General features: G+C 47.4%; 1 protein-coding gene across 1 annotated transcript in view; it reads left to right on the top strand.

Moving 5' to 3' along the window:
- SETD1B (SET domain containing 1B, histone lysine methyltransferase) overlaps positions 1 to 21,477 on the top strand; it is a 51,161-nt gene extending 29,684 nt beyond the window's left edge. Inside the window, exons 7-18 of the mRNA XM_075719163.1 lie at positions 2,354 to 3,124; positions 8,849 to 9,019; positions 9,977 to 10,064; positions 10,984 to 11,201; positions 11,451 to 11,586; positions 12,309 to 12,773; positions 14,601 to 16,157; positions 18,553 to 18,719; positions 19,021 to 19,152; positions 19,826 to 19,945; positions 20,317 to 20,454; positions 21,206 to 21,477. Of these exons, the coding sequence (XP_075575278.1) occupies positions 2,354 to 3,124; positions 8,849 to 9,019; positions 9,977 to 10,064; positions 10,984 to 11,201; positions 11,451 to 11,586; positions 12,309 to 12,773; positions 14,601 to 16,157; positions 18,553 to 18,719; positions 19,021 to 19,152; positions 19,826 to 19,945; positions 20,317 to 20,454; positions 21,206 to 21,379 (4,137 nt within the window). The 3' untranslated portion in view covers positions 21,380 to 21,477. The remainder of the gene's footprint in view (positions 1 to 2,353; positions 3,125 to 8,848; positions 9,020 to 9,976; positions 10,065 to 10,983; positions 11,202 to 11,450; positions 11,587 to 12,308; positions 12,774 to 14,600; positions 16,158 to 18,552; positions 18,720 to 19,020; positions 19,153 to 19,825; positions 19,946 to 20,316; positions 20,455 to 21,205) is intronic.
- The last annotated feature ends 918 nt before the right edge of the window (positions 21,478 to 22,395 follow it).

Raw genomic sequence — 22,395 nt, 5'->3', positions numbered from 1 at the left:
TTTGGAAAGACTCAAGTGCAATGGGTTATTATTTCTGCTTCTTCTTTTTCAGCTGTTCATTTTAGGGTTTACAGAACAGCCCGCGGAGTACCTCTCTGCACGTACAGATGCGCTAAAGCAGCTCAGCAACTATGGGAGAGTCCCCTCTCCGTTACTCTTAGCAGGGGTCCATAGCACTTGCTGCAGGGTTTGCCAGGCTCGTGCTTTCAGCCCTTCTGCAGGGGTAAATGGTGGTCTCCTTGTTGAGCTGAGAGGTTGGGTGTTTTCAAACTGTGAGTGGCTTTTTTGGGGGGTGACCAATGCGGTGTGTCAGCCGGTGGGTTCATGCTGCAGCAGAGGAATGCGGGGAAGCCAGGGCGAGGGGAGGTGCCAGGACAGGAGGATTTGCAAAGCTGCTGTTGCAAGCGTTGTGCTCAGCCTGCTCTCTGGTGGTAGCTGCTGTAGCAGAGATGACCTTTGATAAAACATGAAGCGTTTGGTTTGATTTGGATAGTTGTGGTTCCTCAGCTTCATACAGCTACAGTTCATAGCAGAATTGTCAACTCAGCTGCTCTTGCTTTTGTTGCCTTACCCCTGTGCAAAATTCACAGGTTAAAAATCAAATCACAGCAGCTTCAGGATGAGAAATGCCAACAAAACCTGCTTCCCAGCAGCAATCCCCAGTGTAGGTTCTCCAGTGTCTGATAAGGGCTGAGCTTTATTGCTCTTTTCTTTCAGATTGGGGAGACTAGTAGGAGAGCAGACAGAAGAGGCACCTGCTGGCACGAAACGTGGAAGAAATAAACATCTTCGGGATCTTCAGTCAAATTTGGCTGAAAACAGCCAGCAGGTTCCAAAACTCTTGCCAGGATTGAGATACAGAGAGGCACTTAAAGACCACTTGATCGTGATCTCTTCCTGCCTCAGCTGGGCTACAGCCCACAGCATCTTGGGCAGGCAGGAGAGCTCCGGCGGAGGTGGGGCATGGCTGCTGTGCTCTGGTCTGCACTGGTGAACATGCGGATGCTCTTTATTTAGATCAGCTGGTGGCAACATGCAAACTCTTTGTCTGGCTTTTTTGTGTGAAGCTGTTGTGAGGAAGGAAGTGCTTGGTAAGTCGTACGAAGGAGGCAGGCCAGTCATACTTGTAGAGAGCCTGGGAGAGAAGGTTGTGATGAGTGCTTCTGCTTTTCAGTCCTGAAAATAGCTGAGGGGTTTGCTGTCACAAGAATGTGGGTTTTGATGATCTTAGCTGGGAAAAAAGGAAGAATGGGAGAAATAGTTTTGGAGAAAGTTCTTGGGACCATGTCCTGGCTTTGCTGACATCCCACTAGTAAAAAGTCAGCCCCGTTTGTGTTTCCTAGATGAACTGTCAGTGTGTTGGCTATGTCTTCCAGCAATATTTGGTTGCTGCATTTTCTTATCAGTATTTGTTTTAACAGTACCTGAGGGATGTGACAGTCATACATGTGGTTTCTTTGTGCTGGAGACACCTTCAGGACTCAAGTGCATGTAGGACATAGCGTGCAGGCGTGACCATTTGCTGTTGAGGATGGAGCTAGCTTGTGAGGCTTTTCTGTTATACGAGACCTAATCAGGCAGCTTCGAGACTTCAGAGAAAGCAGGCACCCTCTGTTTTAATCAAGTTTCCATCCCTTTGACAGTGGAGGTGGGACATTTTAGCATTTTATATAATTATGTATTTCTTGTGGTTAGTAAAGTATTCATTTTGCCCAAGAACGTGATATACGCTATGTCTTTGAATCCCAGCATTTATGACTCTGATGTTTAAAGGCAATTTAAGCAGATTTGGTTTTTTTTTTTCCCCATCCGAATTGCTGTGATCTAGTCAAGACAACTTTTAGTAGCAGCAACCATGTCGAAGTAGTCTTCCCACAATTAGAGGTTAAGAGTTTACAGTAAATGAGCCAGAGATTATAATTAAAAACCAGGGTAATTCTTTGTGCATGGTGAAAACTAAGGAATAAAAAGTCACTGTGTAACGCACCTGTCAGTATTAGATGCAAATAAGAGATGATGTATCTTGCAGTGAAAGACATTTGGATTGTGTGTATTTCACCAAGCATGGGAGCAATTCCTTCTGTTCCATAGAAGCTGAGGTTTTTGTTCAGTTGGTATTGATGCTCTTTTAGAAAGCTTTTACCTCTCTGCTTCCTGAGGTCTGACATGGAAGAGAAAAGCTTCAATAGCCACCAGCTGCTCAATGGGCCCTGTCTCTTCAGAGCATCGCTCGCTTTTCTCCATTCCCAATTAAAACGCGTGTTAAACTTAGCTTTTGTTTGAAGCACCCAGCGCTGTGGTATTTAATGTAAAAGGAATGTGCTCCTCACCTTTTCTCTCTCTTTTGTTGCAGGGTCAGCATTCTTCAGGGGAGGACATGGAAATCTCTGACGACGAGACCAACCCTGCGCCCATCACCAGTGCAGAATGTGCCAAAACCATTGTGGTGAACTCCTCCGTCAGCAACACAGCCGTGATGGCCCCTTCGATTCCCCCCTTGCCACCACCGGGATTCCCTCCTCTTCCTCCTCCGCCACCTCCACAGCCAGGCTTCCCGATGCCTCCGCCGCTACCTCCACCACCTCCACCCACTCACCCCGCTGTCACCGTCCCCCCGCCTCCGCTCCCTGCCCCCCCTGGGGTCCCACCGCCTCATATCTTGCCTCCGCTTCCTCCGTTCCATCCTGGCATGTTCCCTGTCATGCAAGTGGATATGATAAGTGTCTTGGGCAACCAGTGGGGTGGCATGCCAATGTCCTTCCAGATGCAAACTCAGATGCTGAGCCGCATGATGCAGGCACAAAACACCTACCAGTATCCGCCTTTCATGACGGGCCGGATGCAGTTTGTGAATCTTCCGCCCTACCGCCCTTTCTCGATGGGAGCAGCTCTTGGTCGTGGACAGCAGTGGCCACCACTGCCCAAGTTTGACCCTTCGGTTCCACCGCCGGGTTATGAGCCGAAGAAGGAAGATCCCCACAAAGCCACTGTGGATGGAGTCCTCCTGGTCATAGTGAAGGAACTAAAGGCTATCATGAAAAGGGACCTGAATCGGAAGATGGTTGAAGTGGTAGCGTTTCGGGCATTTGATGACTGGTGGGACAAGAAGGAACGTCTGGCAAAGGTAGGCTTTCATACACTCTGTGCTGGATCCTGGGGAGAACTGTTCATAGCGCTGGTGGCTGGGGCATGAGTAAGCAAGGATCTGGAGCTGACTTTAAAAAAAACCAAAAAAACCAAACCCACAACCCTAAAATTTTATGGTAACTGAAACAGAAGCAAAAAATAAAGCCATGGAATAGCTTTACTGTGAGAAACCATGTTGCTTGAGGCTGCTGAAATTAAATGGGAGGCATGTATGTCCCTGTCCGCCACCTGCCTCCATGCCTCCCCACAGGGCTGGTCTTCATGCCGAGACAGGCGGCAGGAGTGTGTGCTGGGAGCAGCAGACCTCAGCCTGCAAATATCTGGAAGGTGTTCCATCACTACAGGCACCTGCCTCGGGACAAGTTATCACCTGGGTATTAAACCTGGCTTTTTTCCATGGTGTCACTCCATATATGCAGGCATTTCATGCTGTTTTGCCATCAGAACAAACACAGGCTGGGAATTTTAGTCCTTCCTAGTCATTGATGGAGGTACCCTGTGCAGAGTTACCTCTGAACACGTGTGGAGCTGTAAGTGCTCACCTAGGAGTGAACTGCTGCTCTGTCTCACCCTGTCCCACTGATTTGAATGTGCGCCTGAGGAAGAAGCGTTTAGTTCTCAGTGTCATCCCTCTGCTTTGGGGTGGATCTCCTCCTCCCCATCACCCCCAGCTTTGGGGCCACCTCAGGGCAGCCCTTCCTGTGCGAGGGACTAAGCGCGGCTCGTGCCTTGCGAGGGTCTCGGAGAGTGTTGCCCAAGCCAGCCTGCATGGCTGCTCCGCTCGTCTCGGCAGGATGCACCGGCCCCGCTGGGGCGTGATCCAGGAGGGATCTGCAAATGAGCTGTTTTTCTGATTGTGTTTCGGAGGGCTGTAATGTCATAGAATCATTTAGGTTGGAAAAGACCTTTAAGATCATCCAGTCCAACCATTGGACTAACATTACCCACTCTGCCACTAAACCAATTAAGGGGAGAGTAGCAACTTTGTGTTTCCTGGCTGGATTATTTTCAATGAAAGTAAAAACTAGGAATCATTAAGGTTGGAAAGGACCTCTAAGGTCATCAGTCCAACCATCAACCCAACACCACCATGCCCACTAAACCATGTCCCAAAGTGCCACATCTACCTGTTTTTTGAACACTTCCAGGGATGGTGACTCCAGCACCTCTCTGGGCAGCCTGTTCCAATGCTTAACTACCCTTTCCGTGAAGAAATTTTTCCTAATATCCAATCTAAACCTCCCCTGGCGCAGCTTGAGCCCAGTTCCTCTTGTCCTGTCACTCCTTGGGAGTCCTTACACAGGGTCTCTGAGGAAGGGCATCGCTGCAGCTGCTGCTGCCCCAGGGCAGGCTCATGGACTAGGTGACCTCCCGAGTGTCACCGCGGCCCCGTGGTGCGTGTTTGCAGACTTTTCCTGCCAGGTGGGGCTTGCCTGCTCCTGTTAAAGCTGAAGTCCACAGAGCAGTAGTCATAGGACAAGGCTAGCTGCTCCTGCAGACAGAGCACGTACACATGGGAGAGTCCTCTCCACTGTGCTCCTTTTGGGAAGGCCTTCAAGAATGCCCCAAAAGCCCAGGGTTATTCACTTCCACCCCGAATCTCCTTTCCCTTTTCCCCCTCAATGCAGTAGTTCCAGGGCCTGAAATTTAAAAAGTTTAGCTGATTTTTTTTCCTTTTTTTTTTTTTTTTTTTTTGGGTAGTCTGTGGCACTGCTGCCTCCAGGAAGGGATTTGCAGGAGGAAATGACCCTGAGATCAGGAGGCAAACGTGCAAGGGCTTCTCGCGTCTAAGAGGAGGCTAACTTTAGCTCCAAAAAACCAAAGTCAAATGCAACAGGAGTGTTTGAAACCACCAAGCTGCTATTTTGTGTTCCCCACTTTGTGTGATGAGATCTGTGGGTATTTCCAGTTCTCTGTGCTCCTCCCACCTCCCCGTGCATGTGCACGACAGCAGTTAACTCAAAAGCTGAACATTGGCCAAATACATGAGGAGTTCCAGGGATTAGTTAAGAAAACAGCTTTGCATGAATCGTTGGATCCTTTCTCAGCCAATTTAAAGTGTATCTCAGCCAACAAGCAGCTCTGTGATCTAATATGTGGTGAATTTGTCTTTACCAAAGAAAAGCTGACACTGTAGAAAGGTTCATGCAAGCCTCAAAATTACTGTTTCAGTGAGTTATTGTAAAAAAAAAAACAAAACCAAACCCAAAAAACCCCCAAAACCAAACCAAAAAACCCCCAAAAACCAAAACCAGCCAACCAAACAAAAAAACCCCACCACCACAACCTGCAGCTACCTCTTCTGTTTGGATGCCAGTTTTCAGAGTAGTATCCTCACCACCTGCTTTTGTAAGCCAGTTGCATGTTAACTCTAGTGCCTGGGAGAGCTCCTTGGCTTTCCAGAGAGGTTGGTAATGCTGCTGCTTAACAGCTGTTTTATGACAGTGTAATTTGCTCTGGCTTAGAGCTGGCTGGCGTGACGTGCAACGAGAAACCCAGTCCCTCTCCTCCTGACTAATGCTCAGAGCTTCTGCCTCCTACCAGCGAGCGGGTGCTGACAATTTTGGAGAAGGCCCCCGAGTTTCCAGGGCAGCGAGGGGAACAGATCCAGCAAGCACTGGCAAAAGCAGCAACTGAAGTACCCAAGAAATTGTTTTAAACCAGACATCCGCAGTGAAGAAGCAGAAGCAAGTCGAGGCAGGTCTTCAGTGGCTACTTGGGCTCTTTTATATCCTGAACTATAGTTGGATTTAGCATGTTGCTCCCTTATCTGGAATTTGCAACCCACTTTGGGAAGGGAAGCTGACTGTACCGCAGCAGCTTGCCACAGTCCTTGCCACAGGTTACGTTGGATGTGAGCAGTCTAATTGAAAGTACGAAATTGCTGCATGGAAAAACACTTGTGCTTTCTGTCCCGGAACAGAAATGCCAGAATCATTGCTGCTTCAGGGCCCTGCCTGGAGAAGCCTCTGCCAGGCCATGTGTTACTGTTGCATGCAGAAAAATCACACAGATTTCAGAGCCCCCGCATTCTACTAGGACTGAGCACCCCCTGACATTGGTGCAGGACAGGATTCCTTCTCGGTCATAAGCTGCCTGCTTTTGCCAAAGGAAAACAAAATATGAGTATTCACCTTAAACTGTGCCTTCCTATTGCTAGTGTCTTTATGCACACATGAGGATGAGCTGTCTGGGCTCCATGGTGGCAGCTGGAGGTCAGTTCCGCACGTACTTTGCCATTCCACTGATTTTTCTAGAATGGACCAAGACCTCCAGGCACTGTTTGCGCTGAAATGACCCTCCAAAAACAGGCCCTGCATCCCCTTTTCCTCCATCCTAACGGTTTTAGTTGGAGCTCGTTATATTTTTCCTTACTGATTGACAGGAGGGAAAGAAACGAAATTATTTTCAGAGGTTCGGAAGTATAAACAAGACAACATATGTGCTTGTTTACATCTTTTTTTTCCTTCAGAAATAAATGGGGCAGATTTGTAGGGAGAGATAATATCTTTTAATTTCTCCTATCCTTGGACCATCAGCTGCAGCAGCCCTCCTGTTACTTCACAGGGGAGATCAAAGCTCATCTTGGAAGCGCATGAGCTCCATCATATCATAGAATCATAGAATGCTTTGGGTTGGAAGGGACCTTTAGAGGTAGGTGTGTCCTTCTTTGGTCTGGGGCTTTGCGGGCCTACTATCTCCCTGACCTTCCCGAAGCATAAGAGCAAGAAGCCTTATGGGTTTCTTTTTTCCCCTGACTGACTGATAATGTTCAAGTTTAGTAGGACAGCAGATATTATCTGCACAGTGCTGCTGGCAGCCCCTGAACCTTCAGCGATGCACAAGAAGGCAACACACTTGTCACCTCCTGTGCCTCAGTTTCTCTTTTCTCTCTGTTTTTTGGCTGCTATATTCCATCAAAGGAATTGACCTGGGCAATTGATTGACTGCCGAGAAGTATCGTGCTATAGGTCAAAGGTGGGGAAGCTCAAGGGTAAAGCTGGTGTCCTGGGTCAGGCAGGATGGAAAACTTACAGGGTGAAAGCTGCTAAGAAGCATGTTGCTGGAGAAGGCAGCACGTATCATGGACTTTGTCTGCCTGAGCTAGGAGAAAACTCTTCCCAGTTCCTGAATTTAGCGATGGGTTTAGGTTTGAAAGCCCGAGTAAGATGCATTGAGCAGGGCTCCAGGGATAACCAGTCATCCCTGGCCATGGAGTGCCGCCGCCTGGCGTCTCTGCTTGATATTCCCATTAGTCTTGTCCCCTATTAGCAGGAGAGCTGAGTTTACGCTTCCTCTTCGGTGATTACAGCCAGCTTCAGCAAATTAGCTCTGTTAATGTCTGTAAGAGAAACCGATTTTTAGATGGTGTTACGCCACTGGCTGGTGCGAGTGAACATTACCTCCGGTGCCCTTTGTTCAAGAAGAGCAGGGCATGCCACCGTGCGTGACGCTCTCCCTTGCTCAGCCACCTCTCCGCGGCTGCAGAGGTTTGGATTCCTGCTATTCCTTCATGCCTTAGCTCTGCTGAAAAGGGGTTTGTTGTGGCTGTGTGTCTAGTTACCAAGTTTTGTAGACCCTTAGGTGTTTCAGCTAAATATTTCGATTTTCCTGTTTCCCAAGACTGGAGCCTCCTGACAGTTTTTCTGGACTTGGGCTGTGGTTGCTAAGTGAACACAGGGGGGTGTGTGATTTTTGGCTCACTATAGCATGCATTACGCTAAAAAGAAGAAAGATCTTCCGAACTGGGTCTGAAGTTGCCTTCAGTTATGTGGGTTAGCAAATGAAGGTAGATAACACAGCGTTAGGCTAACTTGCCTAAAGCATGCTTGAGTTACTTGTAAGAGGTATATGTGTAGCTCTATTTCTCACATAGCTGTGACCAGACCAGACGGGCTCCTGCAGCGTTTGGGAGTTCAGGGGTGGTGGTGTATGAGGATGGTGGTGTATCCCAGCTCCAGAGCTTCCCTTCAGAGTTCAGGACACTTGTACGGTAGCTGCTCCTTGGCACTAGGTAGCTCCTGCCTGGGCGGAGTAATGCGCTCCCTCAGGCTTCGAGTCCTGGATTCATGTTTGCACCCTTTCTTCCCCTTTCATCTCTCCTTTTTACAACTTTGCTTCTGGCATCTGTGCTGGATTCTGGCTGTTCTGAAGGTGGTCACTGTGGTCCCCTCACCAGGCACTGGGGAGACCTGAAATGAGCTATGGGGTCTAATCGGTCTGTTCATTCCCCTTATCCTCTCTTGTGAAGTACTTTAGCCTATGTTAAACCACATGAAGAAAATTGAGATCGTGTTTTAAAACACTCAGTGAAGAAAGCAAGAGTGTCTGCTCTGCTACCTGACAGCGTGGTGGCTCCAAATGCAACATCACTTGGTGTCCTATGCCAAGCCACTGCTCTGGGAGTCCCAGCAGGTTTGTCTCCAGCAGCTTTAGTGCCCTGTGCGGAGAAAATAACTTCTTAAAATACAAAGGGGAGAAGGCTTCTTAGAGATGGAAAGGTCTCATTATCAAGAAGAGCTCCTGCACCTTCTCCCTTTCAAGTGTGTGTGGTTATATGGTGCATCTTCAAATGCCCTTGCCTTCAGAGAAACTGATGCAAGGCAGTGATATTTCACAAACCTCAACTGTCTAAACGATTTCCAATGTTTGTGTGCTCCCCAGGAAACTTCCCCTCTCAGGTGTGCTTTCTCTGTTGCAGGCATCCCTCACTCCAGTGAAGGCTGGAGGAGAACTGGAGGAAAAACCAAAGCCAAAGGATAGAATCACATCTTGTCTTTTGGAGAACTGGAACAAAGGAGAAGGCCTGGGATATGAGGGAATCGGCTTGGGCATTGGGTTACGAGGGGCCATCCGGTTGCCGTCCTTCAAGGTAAACCCAAAGATCTTTCTTCATTATGCTAACATTCCCTAAAGGAGCAGTGAGAGGACAGACCTCTCTAGGTTTGTGCCCCAAAGCCCTGCAGGCTGGTTAACCACGCTGTGTTCACTTACGGGGTTGCTTCTGACAGCATCACTTGTAACCCCGCAGTACACTGTAAGAGCAAGGATCGTCTTGCCCAGCCTTAGCTTTTTATCTACTACTTGTGTGAATTGTCTGTAAAGGATCTCCCTGCTCTGCAAGGTAAATGGGACATTTGCCTGTGTTAAGGACGCAGCGTTTCAGCATGATTATAAAAACATACGCTTATGCTCATAGTGCTTTACACAGTTATTTCTTTGCTTAGAATGTCTTGCAGTTTGGCAGCTGAGTCTCACCTGAAGTTTGGTTAAAAGTGTTCTCTGCCTCCTGTGAGTTTACAGAATCAGACTTGCAAGCATAGGGTGACCTATTTTAAAGAGCATTTGCATAAAAAATGAAAAGTATCTTAAGAAGGGGGGTGGGGTAGAGGGCTTCCCTGAAATTAGGATTTTGAATGCACAGAAGGTGCAAGTAAAGGTTTGGGATGAGAGACTCTGCAGTCTTCATTTAGAATAAAACTTGCTTTGAGGTTCTTTAAGATGTCATAGGCTCAGGCTCTCTTTCTGTTCTGCTACATCCCAGACACATGCATTTGTCAAGAGTTTTCTCTGTGGTCTTCAAAGTACCTGGTGATGACATGCACCATGCTGGTACCCAGAGTGTTTTGATGCAAATTGAAGAGGGGTAGAATTTCATTCACAGTGAAATTCTGTTTGCAAGCAAAGAAAGGGATCAAGAGCTGGGGAAGTGGCCCTTGGTTTCTGGGTGTAAGTCACCATGGCAAAGTAAAGCAGTAGCAATTTGCTTAAGAAGTTGATTTCTGCTGTTCCTAAGCGTTTAGAAATGCTAATTGTGTCTTTTGTTCAGGTGAAAAGAAAGGAGCCACCTGAAGCTGCCTCAGCAGGAGATCAGAAGAGAATCCGGCCTTCTACTTCTGTCGATGATGAAGATGAAGGTTTGCAAAGCACATTTGTTTGAAACACAAGAGCAGATGCAAACCACATGCAAGCTGAATTCTTTTAAACTTCACAGCAGTGTGCTCACTTACAGTTAGACACAGAGTCAAGGGTCTGAGCCAAAACCCTGCTTCTCACAAAACTCTGATGAGCTGGGAGATGTCTCCTCTGGATTCAGTTATCTTAAATTCACTGGCGGGAAATTTAAGACCTACATTTTATGAATAACTCGTAACCTATTTTAGTTCTGCTGATGCAGAGCTGGTCACCCGGTAGAGGGAGCTCAGATGAGTTCATGGGCTGTTCCAGGGGCATGCTTGCAGCTTGCTGGGTATGTTGTGGGAGAAAACATGTAAGAGACAGTTTGCCTGCCTTTGATTTTAAAACCAAACCAAAGTTATTTGTCAGAAAAATCTATTTGAAAATATTTTAACATTTTTTTCCTGGAAGCAGGGAAGAGTAGAGATAAGACAAAGCTTTGAATACCCTTTGTTTTGCATAAAAAAGTGGATTCAGTTTAGTTGTGCTATAAAGTTGATTCAGACTAACAACTGGTTTTGAAGCCAAAGTACAGAAGCAGGGTTTTGTAAAGCACTTGAGTAAAACAAAAAGGCATTAAATTCGGCTTAACTTTCTGACCTCAGTCGTGCCATGTCTCCTAGCTGCTCTGCCTATAGCTTCTCAGCTTTGGCCACCCACATTTTGCCATCCTTGGCATTTCAACACCCTTCACCCAGTCTCGCCCTCACTTGCATTGTGAAATTAGTAAGCCCCTGTAAGCCTGGGGACTCACACACCACATGGGCACGTTGCTCCTAACTTTGATCTTCCCAAAGAAAAAGTTCCATTATGTAGTCAACTCTTTGCCTCCCTTGCAAGGTATTTGATGGCAATTTCCTTCTTGTTTTTGCTCACCAGAGTCGGAGAGGGACAGGGATGCTTCCGATACAACCTCTGACCTGTCAAAGAAGGATGCAGAAGCAGTGGGGCTGAGGCGGCGACCAGCAAGGCCACTGGAGCTCGACAGTGAAGGAGAAGAGGGAGATGAGACGTCAGGGAAAGAGGAAGAGTCCTCCTCAGAGAAGGAAGAGGAGCAGGAAGAAGAGGGAGGCTTGGTGAAAGCAGCACCTGGCAAGGTGTGTTGGTTTGTGATTGCAGTTTTGAGTGCTGTCATTAAAAGGGGGCCCAGTCATTCCAGATGCCAAGGTTACCTTCTGTGGAAGATGAGTACTCCTGTTAGGATCTGTCCTAAGAGAACCTCTGTAAGATTATTCCCTCTTCAGGTTCTCTGATCAGTGTCCCTGAGAGTCGCTGGTGGTTACTACAGTGACGGCCAAGTCTCAGAGTCAGACACTGTTCATTTTTGGCAATGCTTTCTTGCAAAGGAGGAAGAGGAGGACGAGGAGGAGGATGAAGACGATGATGAGGATGAAGAAGATGATGATGAGGATGAAGGTGATGAGGAAGAGGAGACAGGCATAGACACAAGCGACAAGGAGGAGGAGCAGGACTCCGAGGAGGGTAAGCAGTTCCACCGGAAGCAGGTGTGGTCTCCGTTTTGCACTTGTGAGCTGATTTTTTTTTTTTTTTTTTGTGCACCTTCTTTCACTGAAGGTCGGTTTTGTACAAGATAATGTATACAGGTATTTTTAATTGTTACCTGCGAGGCTTCCATGGTCCCGCAGTCTGTGGGTCCCTTTGCAATAGCTCTCCAGCCTCTGAGTGATCTCAGCCCAACTTGACAGAGGGGCAGATGTCTTAAAGCCAGCTAAGCTTGTGCTTGTTTTATGAAACATGTGTGGCTGGCAGGAGAAGGGACCACATTTCAAACGGGCAATTTAGCCACAGATAACTTTCTGTCCTATCAATCAGTTCCTGCTCTGGAAGGTGGTAGTTTCGACATTTTAGAGCTGTGCGTGAAGGTAGCAGAAAATCTTAGTACAGCTCCAGTAAAGAGGCAGTCCGCCAAGAGACCCACATGGGCAGGGTGCCAGGCAAGTGCTAGCTCTGCTGCTCATGGAACTGCCTGTTGCATGGTGATTGTTGTAAGCATCCAAATACATGGTTTATAAGTCTCTGCAAAAATAAGTAAATTGGGAGGCAACTCCTTGAAACCCCCACACTGCTGTTGATGCTGTTTCCACGCTGTTACAGTGCGGAAATGATAATTTGCTTCTGTAGTAGACCCTGATTGTTTAATGAAGTCAGAAAGCGGAACTAATGGTAATTTGTTCTTCTTGTAGATGTAGCAAGTCCTTCGTCTTCCAAGGCTGAAGTTGAATCATCCGATGAAAGCGAGGACTCCTCTGAATTCGAGTCAAGTTCAGACTCAGATGATGAAGATGAGGATGATGATGATGAGGAGGAGGAGGAGGAGGAGGAAGAAGAGGAGGAGGTGGCTGAAGATCAAGACAGAGAAGCCATGGTTGCTGAGACAGAACATGAACCTGCTGGTAATGAGCTTCCTGATGATGAGAGGGAGACTATTTTGGAGCTGTATCCTGTGGATGACTACATGGATGCAACAGGCTTGGGACTCACAGAGCCAGCTTTGGCAGTGAAAGATGAAGGCATGGAAGAAATCAAGGCAGGGGAAGGTGAATATGTTGAAGTCCCAGAGGCGTCTATTGCTGCTGAAACACTGAAACACTTGGTTATGGAAAGAGACCAGGAGACAAAGCTTGCGCTGTCTCCCATCTGTAGGCCAGGTATGCCCTTCCATGTGGTTTGGTGGTTTTTACCCCATTTCCAAGTACATTGTTCTCACAGCATCCAATATATGGTTTTGTATTTCCCTTGCTCTCTTTCTTCCTCCAGTCTTGGCTCTAGGCTAGGGGTTATCTGTACAGGGAAAGAGGTCTGTGCTGAACTTTCCTTCCTAGTAAGGAGCTCTACACAAGCCATCTGCTACTAAAAATACTGTGGTTATTGTATCCAGAATCTTACCCTGGGCCAGTTTAGTTAGTGTCCTACAGGAACCGAACAGTTGTCGTTGTCCGAGGGTGACTGATTGGATGGTGTGGTGGCTGAAGCTCAAGATAGAAAAGCCATGGCTGCTAAAACAGAACAGGAATCTGTGCTTAATGAGTCATTACTGGCTCTTTCTGGTTTTAATACCGAAGCAGTATGTGACTGAGAAGCTCTATAGGGCACATGAGTGGAGTCTCAGAATTATGTCTGGTTCCTGATATTATTATTTGTTTTTTGTTTTTTGTTTTTTTTTTACTTGGTCCTTTCAAATGAGTGGTACTCCCTAGTTTTCTGTAAGAAGGAAATTTTCTTCATTCAATACAGAGTTATATTTAACCCAAGGAAATTAGAAACCTTTTACTAAAACAGGAGTGAGATGCATAAAGGTTGACAAATTCTGCAGCTAGGGGGGAATTAAAAAGTTAAAAACTGGAGCCAACAGGGAGAGCACATCTAGTGTGGTGGCCTGCGGTGTGAGCCTTGGACAGGACTGGTGTCTGAGGACTGGGCAGTATTTTGCCACTTGGAGAGCTGGAAATCCAGTCCCTGCACAGGCTATCACTCCTTGGCTGCCATAAAATCTGAAAGCTGTAAAGAGGCAAAGGGTTAAACTGGGCAGGGCAAAGAACCACCTGTTTTGCACAGATCCTTTCTAGAACAGGTTGGTGTCCAGAAAGGACATAGCTCTGGGGAGACCAGCATTTGGGCACCTTGGCATGTGGAATGAGCTTTACAGGTAAACTGTGGGAACAAGCTCAAACTGCAGCATTCTTCTTGTGCAGCCCAGCCCGGTGGTACAGGAGTTACAGGGATCGGACCCTTCTCCAGTGACTCTTGGGATTGTTCAGCACAAATGGGGAACGCTTCCCTTCCAACTCTCTAGGCATTTTCACCTCCTTTTGCTCTCCCACTTGAAAATGTTATTTTGAGCTGCCTAACAAGATTCACTGTTGATTCCTTTTGGCCCTGGCCCTAAGGGGGTAAATAAACTCCAGACAAATGAGCCTGCTGCAGAGAGAGCAGCATATAAATTGCCTCATTGATACCATCTGAGTGTCTCCTCATTTATTACAAGGGCTTCCCGTTTCCTTCATGTGTTGTTCAAGAGTGTTACGCTTCTCCCTTCACTGCTCCCTCCTTGGAGAGCTGAGGGTGCTTCTTGGCCTTGCAATTAGTTTACCTTCCCACATTAGAAACGCTGATAGCTTGGGGCTCTGACAGCTCTCCTCCGAAGTCCTCTCCCCACAGTCTGTTAATTCTGTTTATGTCTGTACAAAAGGTGGTCAGGGGTTTTGAAAGCAGAAAACCTTCGTGCTGGCCTGTGTCGTAGCTAATCCTCAAATTAATAGTGGGTTTTTTTAATGGTCCATTAGGGATGTCTGTGGTAGCGTCTAATTACTCCACACTCTGTGCCTCCAAAATGTAAAGCATTGAAGTTTTTAAAGCCTCCCAGTGGAATTAAGCTGTTCTGTAATTGCGGCATCTTAAACGTGCCTTTACTGGCAAGTGGCGAGTAACCGAGTGGAAGCAAAGCTCCTGATTCTCTTCTCTTTTCCCCCTTTCAGAAGAAGAGTCCGAACCCGCTGCCATGCTGGAGCCAGAGGTACAGGAAGGTCCAAAGCCTGAATCTCAAAATGAGGAGGAGGCACTCTGTCTCTCGACTCCAGCGGGAGCCTTTGGAGAACCACTGCCCAATAAAAGCAGCTTCTTTAGCAAGTCTGACGACAGCAGCTTAGAAGCTCGTGTTAAAACAAAACTGCCCTTGGCAGCGGAGGAGGACAACCGTCTGCCTTGTACGCCTGGACGGGAGGTGATGATCCATTCAGAGACTGACACTCTTTTGCTTCCAGCCCACAAGGTGCCATCCTCGATGCTTCCCTTGCCATCGACTCCTGGTAAAGAAGAATCTTTAGTCCCTCCAGAAAAGTTCCCTGAACAATTAATGGTGACCAAAACGTCCATGGAAGAAGAGATTCCTAGGACTCCTGGGCGGGACATTTTGGCCAAGTCTTCACACCCCCTTGCGAAGTCACAGAGCACAGACACTGTTCCAGCCACGCCAGGAAGCGATGCTCCCCTTACGGGAAGCAGCTTGACCCTCAGTTCTCCTCAAGTCCCAGGGAGCCCCTTTTCCTACCCATCCCAATCTCCTGGCATTAACAGTGGCATTCCTCGGACTCCTGGGAGAGATTTCAATTTCACGCCTACTTTCCCAGAGGCTGGTGCTACCGTTCCTTGCCTTCTGTCTGGCAAGAAACAGTCAGAGGATGAGCTAGATGAGAAACCCTTTAAAGAGCCTCTTGGTGCTTCCCTTATGATCAGCATGAACAGTGTTCCTTCCCCTATCCCCTTTGCCAGCCCCCCACAAGCAGATTTCCACACGGACATGGGTTTGCCACCTGATGAGCCAATACCTATAGCAGCCCTGCCATGCATGCATGGAGATGGAAGAATGCCTATTGAGGAGTGCAAGGCAGAAGTAAAATCTGTTTTGCTCTCGCCAGAAGTACCCACTGGTGCTTCTATTCTTCCTCCCCCACCACCACCTTCTGTTCTTCCCAAAAGGAGGCCAGGTCGGCCGAAACGGTCACCGCCTTCTGTCCTCTCATTGGATGTGTACTCGGGCAAAACCATAGAACCTCCTCCTGTGCCAGTGGCCTTGGTGGAAAGTGCTGTGGGCAAAGAGCTGTTGAGTGGACATCCTGATGCTTTCTATGGACTGAAAGACCCTGAAGCCGTCACCCTGGACTTCAGGAATGACGGTTTCCATGAGAAAATAGCAGCTGAGACAGTTGCAGAGAAACTGCCATTTAAGGAACTGGAGAACCAGTGGAATGAAGACTTCAAGGAAGAAGAAGCTCACGTGAAACCTAAAAGACAGTGGCGAAGGCAGAAGAAGACACCTGAGGACCTCCCAGTGATTCCTTCCCCTGAATATTCCCCACCCCGGCCTCAGTTCAGGCCACGCTCCGAGTTTGAGGAGATGACCATTTTGTACGATATTTGGAATGGGGGCATAGATGAGGAAGATATCAAATTCATGTATATCACATATGACCGCTTGTTACAGCAGGACAATGGTATGGACTGGCTCAATGACACCCTGTGGGTATTCCATCCTTATATCCTTTCTCACTGGCGCCCTGTGTTACACAACACACGTAAGGTGCACTAGGTGGTCATTGTGTAGGACCTACAATGCAAAAGAGTAAGTTGGTTGGTGGAAGAAGCATTTGCTTACTAGACTAGCAATTGCTTATGTCAGCAGGGAATTTTTGTTTTATTCCCTGAAGCTGCAATACAAAAATACTGCAGAAGTGGCTGGTTTTGCTGCATTTTCAATCTAGGACTGCAGGGAAAAATGTGTGTGCACTTCTTCTGGGGAGATTTCCTTGCTAGTTTGAGAAGCTTCTGCCTGCATTTAAACCAGACTTTTTTTTCAGCTTGCCTGTAGAATTTCTAGTCTGCACATACAGGGCTTTAACTTGGGACTAAAACTTGCTGTAAAAATAATCTCACCATCTGTGCCCAAAATGATGAGTTAGTGGTGCTAGCAGCTTTAGCTTGCTTTGAGTTTGAAATACTAATAAAAGCAATCGTTTCTAAGCGGCACATCAGGGACAGACATGGCCCCAGGCTGGGTGGGGGAACGTACTGCCAGTGCTGCAGCGAGGCCCCATGGCTGGGGCTGGTGGGGCAGAGTCTGGCCCCATCCCCTCCCTCCCTCCCTGCCCATGGCCTGGTAATCAGCAGCATAGGCTGTAGTTTTGAATCTTTGGGAGCGTTTTTGGGACACACAAGCTGTCTCGGAAACAAGGCTCTACATGTTTACAGCCACAAGTAGTGATCTCCAGAACAGAGCCTAAAGGGCTGTTCTCATAACCTAAGAACTCTCTGGTCATGTTTTTAGGAAGGATATAAATGGATTTAAAGAAAACAAATGCACCAGCTTGTGTGTTGCTAGAGATTGTGTGGAGTTAAAATATCTCATCCCTTACTCCCTGCAAGACAAGAAAGCAAAGGCAAAAAAGCCCAAACCACTTAAAATAGCCGGTGATGTGATACTAACAAAAAGCAAGTGGAGCTCAGTGCTGAGCTGTGCGTTTTTATCCTTTCTTTCTCTGCATCTCAAAGGGCAATGTGCAAGATTAAATTATAATTTTCTGCCTTTTCATACCAGTGCAATAGTCTTGAAAGAAATTTATTTAATTGTTTAAAGGAAATACTCTAAAAGGATGATGAAATGCATCATCCCCAGTAATTCTCCGTCTGTATCTGCCCCACTTGGGGAAGCAATTCCAAAACCAAACCAATTTCAAGGTGGGAGTAATTGGCCCCGCAGTGGTGGGGGACCACAGCCAGCAAAAAGCAGAATGGGACGGCTAAGGGTAGGGCGTGCCTGTGACCACGGGCTTAAATGTGTTTGGTTTGGCAGCTTACACAGTGGAGATATTTGAAATCTCTTTCCCTGTTGATAAGAATTATTGTAACAGCAGATTTACAGTCACTTTTTAAACCATTTAAAAATCATCTGCAGCCATTTGCCGGTTCATCCTGTGCTACACTGCGCTGTGTGAAAGTACCTGCAAGGTTCACCTGCTTTGCAGCAAGCTCACACCTCAGCACTCTGATTTCGGGGCCATCACTTCTTGCTTCTTATGGTCTCTCTGCTCCGATTTTTTGGTGTTAAGGGTACGTTATGACTCACAGGGAGCATTTTTGGGTAGATCTCAAATCGTCGTAGGCTTCATGGCTGTGTTTTTGGGGTGAGCTGCCAGTAGTACAACTCCACTGTCCTTCCAGAAGCCAAAGACCTGAAGGTGCCTTCTGCCTGCTCAGTGCAGTGAGTCCTTGCCAGGCCAGCTGCAGGTTTTCTTGACTGATCAGGACAGTGGGGTTTGAAACATCTGCACAGGGTCTTACCCTTCTCATCAGGGGCTGAAGGAGCTGATTTACCGAGGCCGGTGAGAGCAGAGTCTCTCTTCAAGCCCCTTTGGGCTGAGGAGTGTCTCTTGCCCATCTGTGCTGCTTCTAACCCTAGCTGATGGGGACAACTGCTGCTGTGAGATCAGTGCGGTGTCTTCAGGGCTTGGGGTGGCTGCAGGGAGTTTCTGGAGGTAGCACAAAAGCATGTCACTCAAAACAGAGAAAATGGTACATCCAGATGGCTGGGCAGCTGCTGTCTGTGTACGTAGTGGGTGCCATGGGGAAATCCTTTCTCAAACAGGTTTCTCTTGACAGCTTAACCTTTCTATGTTTAAATTTTCATTGTCTCTTTACTTTCCCAAAGCACGCAGCTAAGAAGGAAGGACCACGTGTGGTTTTCCTGTAGGCGTGTGGGCTTCAGTGGGGGTTTTTAAATTATTATTTTTCAATAGTATTCTTATTTTTTGCAACACCCCCCCCCCCCCAAGAAAATTCCTAATTTTCCAAGCTCCTGGTGTTAGCTCCATGTAGCTGTAGCAAGTTTTGTCTGATAACCACCCGTGGCTGTGTTTCTCCTTAACTTCTTTCCACCTACTAGCTTTTCTACCCCCAAGAAAAAGAAGCGGGATGATGGGATGCGGGAGCACGTGACGGGCTGTGCACGAAGTGAAGGCTATTACAAAATTGATAAGAAGGACAAACTTAAATACCTCAACAATAGCCGAGCTTTTGCGGAGGACCCTCCAGCTGACACACAGGTGAGGACATGTCCTCCACTGACTGCTGGGGTGTGAACGGGATTTGGTTTTATACGGTGTCGCGCACAGTGGATGCTTCCTGCCTTTTGGCAAGGAGAGAGGTGAAGCTGTTGCTACGCCTGTGTTGAGCTGATCATCTGGGAGCTGCTAGGGAGGTGTTAGTGTTTGATGTGGGATGTTTTAGGAGGCCATGCTTTCTGCATGTTGTGTTGATGTGTTGTAGCACAAGGGATTGCTCACGGGGAGGCTGCAGGGTGTTGGGTCCGTTGCGTCAGCTTTGGTCACCCATTTGTCCTCTCAGGGTATGAGCATCCCTGCCCAACCTCATGCTTCCACCCGGGCTGGCTCCGAGAGGCGGTCAGAGCAACGCAGGCTCCTCTCCTCCTTCACCGGTAGCTGTGACAGTGACCTGCTCAAGTTCAACCAGCTCAAGGTGGGTCACCCTGCGGATTGTTGCTTTGCACAGGGGCTGGTTGGGAGCAGGCTGAGGGCAGGGCAGGGGACCTCCTGCCAGTTTGGTCCCACCTCGGTGATGGCCATCTCAGCGCTGGGCACTGTTGTGTGTGACAGAAGATTGAATGGCACCTGGCTCTCCCGTACTGCATGCAATGCAACTTGATACAAGTTACAAGATACAACAGTACAAGTTAACACAATGCGTAATACAAATAATTTACCTAAAGAAATAGGAACAGAGCGGCCACAGGAAAAGATGACACTTAGTCCAGTGTGCTCGCTTGTGAGAAGCAGAGACGTGAGCTGATTGATAAACAGCTGTAAATAAGTATCGGATGATTACAGAGCTTGAGCCCTAGTCAGAACCATCAGGGTTATGCAGAACAAAGACCGATGGCCTCAAAGGGTCTGTTCTCCCCAGTGTGTGGTCAGTGGTAAAAACTCAAGTACTGCAACTCTGTGGGACCTGCCATGACCTCTGTCCTGCCTTCCTGTCACCGCAAGACAGAAGGAAACTAAATCGGGTTGAAGTACCCCAGCACTGCTTGTGGCTCGGAGCATGCTGCGGATGCTGGCCCCAGGGATGGCCTTTCCCTTTCTGTGCTACGGCTAATTCAGGGTTGGGGTTTTGGGGTGTTTTCTTCATGCAGTTCCGGAAGAAGAAACTAAAATTCTGCAAGAGCCACATTCATGACTGGGGCCTTTTTGCCATGGAGCCCATTGCAGCTGATGAGATGGTGATTGAATACGTGGGTCAGAACATCAGGCAGGTAAGCTGGACTGTGGGTGAAATTTGAGCAAAAAAACGGCCCTGAAAGAAGTGCTCGAGTATGACAGCTGGGGTTGGAGTCCCTGCTGTTAGCTACATGAGCTAGGCAGAGGTTGGCACGTGGTTTGGAGGTACAAGGGTGGGATTTTCAACACCGCATAGAAACTAAGCAGTCAAATCCTTAGGAGGTAAGCTCTCAAGAAGCCCATCCTGAACTTTTGTGTTTTTAGTTAGGTCTGTGTTCTCTTGGGGTGTTTGGGATCATATATCTGTTGAGCGGCACAAGCACAGCTCAGGTGAGCGTTGTATAGAACTCTGCTCACAGATCACTTCTGCGGCGTGTCCTGACGCCTCACATGGGGTTTTCTGTAGGTCATTGCTGACATGCGTGAAAAGCGATACGAGGATGAAGGCATCGGAAGCAGTTACATGTTCAGAGTCGATCATGACACCATCATCGATGCCACGAAATGCGGAAACTTCGCCAGGTTTATTAATCACAGCTGCAATGTAAGTATCATGTTTTTGCATATGATTGTACTCTGACATACTGATAAACCCACTGAGTCCTTGCTAACTTTGATTTGGGGCCATGTTCAGAAGTAGCAAGGGGTCACAGCGTTAATGATTAAATGTTAATGAGCTGCAGCAGATCAAAGCAGAGTCTGAACTAGCGTAAAGAGATTTGAGAGACCTGAGAAATGAAACACGCAGCGAGACAGAGTGCGCTCAGAATCCTCCTGACTCTGTTGGGGGACCCTGATGGACACTGTTCAAACATATCTAGCAAATATTTCCTTAAAACAAACCAAATTTTAGCATTGTTATTCTGTGGGAACAGTCTCCTTCTAGTGTCCACATGGGAGAAGTATTCTCTGCCCCGACAGGTAGAGAGGCTGCTTTCCCCTCTGCTCTGTGCTGCAGTCTGCACTCAAAAACTTGGCTGCCTGACCAAATTATTAAGTATTAGTTGAGGTGCTCTTAGCCTCTGACAGACTTGGTGGAGCATCATCCAAGCTCTTTTGCACCACAAATGACCAGAATGTTTGATATTTTGGAGGAGCACAAGGAGAGCTGCTCTGTTTTCTGGCTTCATGCCGCCTTCTCTCAGCTTCCTCTGGGTACAGGCTCTGGAAGCGTGGCTGAGGCTGTCTAGGGAAAGGACTGTCCTGCTCTTTTTTAGCTTGGAATAATTGTGTGGAGGCTGGGAAGCCATGGCCATCGGGAGCCTAAATCATTGCCTGTTCTGTCACCCTTGCAGCCAAATTGTTATGCTAAAGTGATCACGGTGGAGTCTCAAAAGAAGATCGTCATCTACTCCAAACAGCACATCAATGTGAATGAGGAAATTACCTATGACTACAAGTTTCCAATTGAGGATGTAAAAATCCCATGTCTATGTGGCTCTGAGAACTGCAGGGGAACCCTGAACTGAACTCAAGGTTTCTCGTCACACTTGCACCTTTGGCCATGTCAAAACTGTGGTAACCAGGTGTGGTTGCACTTTGCCAAAAAAAGAGGAAAAAAAAAAGGAAAAAGGAAGAAAAAAATTTTAAAAGGAAAAAAACCTAAAAAAAAAAAAGAGAGGAAAAAAGAGAAGAAAAAAAACCAAGCAAGTTTCGCACTTCTGCCATGATCACGAATGAAAGCAAAAAGCGCACATGCTTACGAGGACTGTTCATGTTTCAGGTGCTCTTTCCTTTTCAGATCCAACACGCACACAAAAAGGTGACTACCATTTTGTGGCATGGTCTATCCAAACACTAGCTTCTCTGTTCAAGTCCCTACATTAATGCTCCGTAATGGGATAATGGTACCTTTTTTTTAATTGTTGTTATAAACCTTCACCTTTTCATAAATGCTGCTACCTTTTTCTCATCAGTTTTGTTGGTTGAAAAAGACATTCAACGTTTAAATGTGAAGCAGAGACTGAAAATGCCATGTAGGGTTTGTTGGGAGCTTGATTGGCTGAAATTGCACAGATTTCTCAGAGTAAGCTGTAAATAAATGTAAGGTTGATGTTACAGAGCAAGCCAGAGGCTTGAGGGTGTGTGAATGGGTGTGTGCGTGTGCTTGGGTGCATGTATGTATGGAGATATGTCCGCAACGAGACTATAGCTGAACTGTCCTGCCTTTTCATTAGGGATGAGCCTGAACAAGTCCCCTAAGCCAGTCACCCCGGGGAAGAGTCAGGTCAGCCGCAGACCTCAACTTAGCGCCTTGGGCTCGTCTCTAATTTTCATATGCCATGCTGGTATATTGGGGGATCAAAACCTCTGCACCCGTACATGAAAAATACTCGGATACCACAATCACTAGTAAGAAGTCGAGTCAGTTGTGTAGCTGTAGCATTGTGGCACGGCGTGTGGCCTTTGGGGATGCCTGTTTCTTGGAGATAGGTTTGTCTTGCATGCAAAAAAGGCTGAGGCTGAAATTAAGTGGACAATTCAG

This window comes from Pelecanus crispus, chromosome 11, assembly GCF_030463565.1.
Source record: "Pelecanus crispus isolate bPelCri1 chromosome 11, bPelCri1.pri, whole genome shotgun sequence".
Taxonomy (NCBI): domain Eukaryota; kingdom Metazoa; phylum Chordata; class Aves; order Pelecaniformes; family Pelecanidae; genus Pelecanus; species Pelecanus crispus.
The sequence above is the reverse complement of the archived record's forward strand: the minus strand, read 5'-3'. Positions and strand labels throughout refer to the sequence as shown.